This window comes from Bison bison, unplaced genomic scaffold (genome assembly GCF_000754665.1).
Source record: "Bison bison bison isolate TAMUID 2011002044 unplaced genomic scaffold, Bison_UMD1.0 scf7180017864379, whole genome shotgun sequence".
Lineage (NCBI taxonomy): Eukaryota > Metazoa > Chordata > Mammalia > Artiodactyla > Bovidae > Bison > Bison bison.
In genome coordinates, this window is record NW_011494951.1 from 212,409 (window position 1) to 215,760 (window position 3,352).

At 39.9% G+C, this 3,352-nt stretch overlaps 1 protein-coding gene across 1 annotated transcript; it reads left to right on the forward strand.

Annotated features, from left to right (window-relative positions):
- The first annotated feature begins 1,459 nt into the window (after positions 1-1,459).
- On the forward strand, positions 1,460-2,413 carry LOC105001172 (olfactory receptor 10A2). Its single transcript, XM_010857350.1, has one exon. It carries the CDS (start codon positions 1,460-1,462, stop codon positions 2,411-2,413), a length of 954 nt encoding a protein of 317 aa, XP_010855652.1.
- The last annotated feature ends 939 nt before the right edge of the window (positions 2,414-3,352 follow it).

A 3,352-nucleotide genomic window follows, 5' to 3' on the forward strand; every position in this document is an offset into this window, starting at 1 on the left:
GTCTTTAGTTTCTTTAGATAGAATTTGTTTGCATATAGGGGTTCTTTCAGTTCAGAAAGTCATGTCTTCTTTTAGCTCAGAGATGTTTATTTTTCCTCTGGTACTTCTTTGAATATTCTTTGTCTTTTCTTCTTTGTTACATATTCTGGAATGCCTATTAAATTGATTTTATTTACCATATTTTACTTCATTATTCTTAATATTATTTTTGCCTCTTTATTATTCTTTCTCAATAATTTAGATATAAATTCTCTTGTGTTCTAACTCATTAATTCAGTTTTCTTAAGTTTCTAACACTGGACTCTATAATCTTTCAATTTTATTATCATGATTTCCCCCCAGGTAGTCTTTTCTAACTATATCCTTGTTTCTGTTTTACTTTGTGTCAACTTTAGTTTTTACTGCTCCTAATAATATTTTATTTCTGTTAGTAAATGTGTGTTTTTCTTACTATAGTTCTCTGTCCACATCTACTTCCTTTTCATTTATCCCAGTCTCTTGGCCCACATCATTTTCCAACTTTATCTCATAATGTCTTCATTAAAATTTAGTATTTTAGATTACCAAGATGACAAGAGAAGAAGAACCTCTTGATAACCAATTGCAAATTAGAAACAAATAATGTAAAATAAGGATCCAATTGAGTTTGGACACCTTGATGTTAGTGGTGTTGATTCTCCTCTATCTTCAATGTGATTTGGCAAAAATTCCAATTGTAATTCTTATAACCATTAATGACATAATCCCCAGATCAAGTCAAAACTGTTCAATGAAGCATGGTTTAATAGAAACCAGAGTACCTCAGAATCCAACAAATGTAGTTTAGACTCCAGATTTGCCACTTCAATTGCTATTTATTAATTTCTCTGGGGTCAGTTTCCTCACCTGTAAAACGCACATGTACAAGGATAAAGCAGATGCATGTGTTAATACATACTAGCTCCTCGTTCACCTCCCAAATTCTAACCAGGCAAAAAAAGATTTATGAAGAGGAGAAAATTAATTAGATGCATTGATCTGCATCATAATCATAAAGATACTTCTAAAGTTATGATAAATTCACATGTATGTGTTCTTTAATGAAATCATGAACATTGTGTTTGTTTCTCAAAAGTCTATGTGTTTTTAGGAATATCACTGCCTCCCAAAATAGACACTTTGGTGGCTCCTTCAGGAACGCATGGTTCTGATTAGGTATAAACTTTCCCTATATGTCAACGTACAAATAGAAACATATCAACTCTTCTGAAACCTGACCTAGAGCCATTTCAGAGCTCATGCTGTGGCCATTCTTCCTTGTGCTTTTATTCTCAGCTAACACAAGATAATTTCCCTTGCAACTGAGATCCTGATCTTGCCTCTTTCCCTGACACTGGATTTGTCTGAAAAACAAATCCAGAATCTGACTCTTCCAATCGAGAATCTCTATGACCACAGCTGGGGGTTCATTCCTATATTTATGGCTGAAGGAAACTGGACAAGAGTTAATGAGTTTATCCTCATGAGTTTCTCTTCCTTACCTACTGAAATACAGTCATTACTCTTCCTGACATTTCTGTTCATCTACCTGGTCACTCTGCTGGGAAACAGCCTCATCATTCTGGTTACCTTGGCTGACCCCATGCTGCACAGCCCCATGTACTTCTTCCTCAGGAACTTGTCCTTCTTAGAGATTGGCTTCAATTTAGCTACTGTGCCCAAGATGCTGGGGACCCTGATTGCCCAGGACACAACCATCTCCTTTCTTGGCTGTGCCACTCAGATGTATTTCTTCTTCTTCTTTGGGGTTTCTGAATGCTCCCTCCTGGCCACCATGGCCTATGACCGCTATGTAGCCATCTGCAGTCCCTTGCACTACCCAGTCATCATGAGCCCAAGGGCACGTGCCAAACTGGCAGTTATGTCTTGGTTTCCAGGCATTCCTGTAGCTACTGTGCAGACCACATGGCTCTTCAGCTTTCCATTCTGTGGTAGCAACAAGGTGAACCACTTCTTCTGTGACAGCCCACCTGTGCTGAGGCTGGTCTGTGCAGACACAGCGCTGTTTGAGATCTATGCCATTATTGGAACCATTCTATTTGTCATGATTCCCTGCTTGCTGATCCTATGTTCCTACACTTGCATTGCTGCTGCCATCCTGAAGATTCCATCGGCAAAGGGGAAGCGTAAAGCCTTCTCTACCTGCTCCTCTCACCTGCTCGTCGTCTCCCTTTTCTATGTATCTTTAAGCCTCGTCTACTTCCGTCCAAAGTCCAATAATTCTCCTGAAAGCAAGAAAGTGCTATCACTGTCCTACACTGTTGTGACTCCCATGTTGAATCCCATCATCTACAGCCTGAGAAATAATGAGGTGAAGAATGCCCTTAGCCGGACCTTCCACAAGGCCCTGGGCCTTAGAAACTGCATCCTATAAGCATTAACAAATAATACTGCTGCTACTGCTAAGTCACTTCAGTCGTGTCCAACTCTGTGCAACCCCATAGATGGCAGCCCACCAGGCTCCCCCATCCCTGGGATTCTCCAGGCAAGAACACTGGAGTGGGTTGCCATTTCCTTCTTCAATGCATGAAAGTGAAAAGTAAAAGTGAAGTCGTTCAGTCTGTCCGACTCTTCGCGACCCCATGGACTGCAGCCCACCAGGCTCCTCCATCCATGGGATTTTCCAGGCAAGAGTACTAGAGTAGGGTGCCATCGCCTTCTCCAAACAAATAATACTAAAGTTTATCAAATAAGGAACAATCAGTTTGATATTTAGAATCCCTCTGCCTATTTCCATTGTGATGAAATCCACTGCTGAAATGAATATTGGAAAGCTCAGTGAAGAGAAAACATCACAGAGGTGGTTTAGACCTACCACTACCACCTGGAAAATTCCTCTGCTTGTCAATATAGACTACATTCTTTTCTTATTGTCAATTTAACACTTCTGTGGCCAAATAATTCAAGATATTCATATTCCTCTTTCCATACTTTTAACAGTATGAAACTGCTTATAATCCTGGCATAGGAACACACATAATAAAAAAGGGCAAAACCCATCGAAAATCACCATGTCAGTTTGTCTTCCTTTGGGAAAATCTGACTCTGCTCATCAGATAGGAAACTCTACTAGTCCCCCTCCCTCCCTCTCTCTATGCTGAAAGAGATCAGAATAACTCTCCTTTCTTTAGTTTTCATGTACCTGAGGGAGTGTTAGTTCTTTTAGGCTCACTGGTTGTAGTATGGATATTGGAAAGTGGATCAATAATTCCCATACCTACACCTTTATAATGCTAGCAACCTCTTTATTCCTCGTTCTATTTATCCTAGGAAGAATGACCTGAGCTTCCATTGGCTCTCTAGATTTGGGGTG

Excerpts from the sequence above, each read along its gene's own strand:
- LOC105001172 (XM_010857350.1), top strand. The coding sequence starts at position 1,460 with ATGGCTGAAGGAAACTGGACAAGAGTTAATGAGTTTATCCTCATGAGT.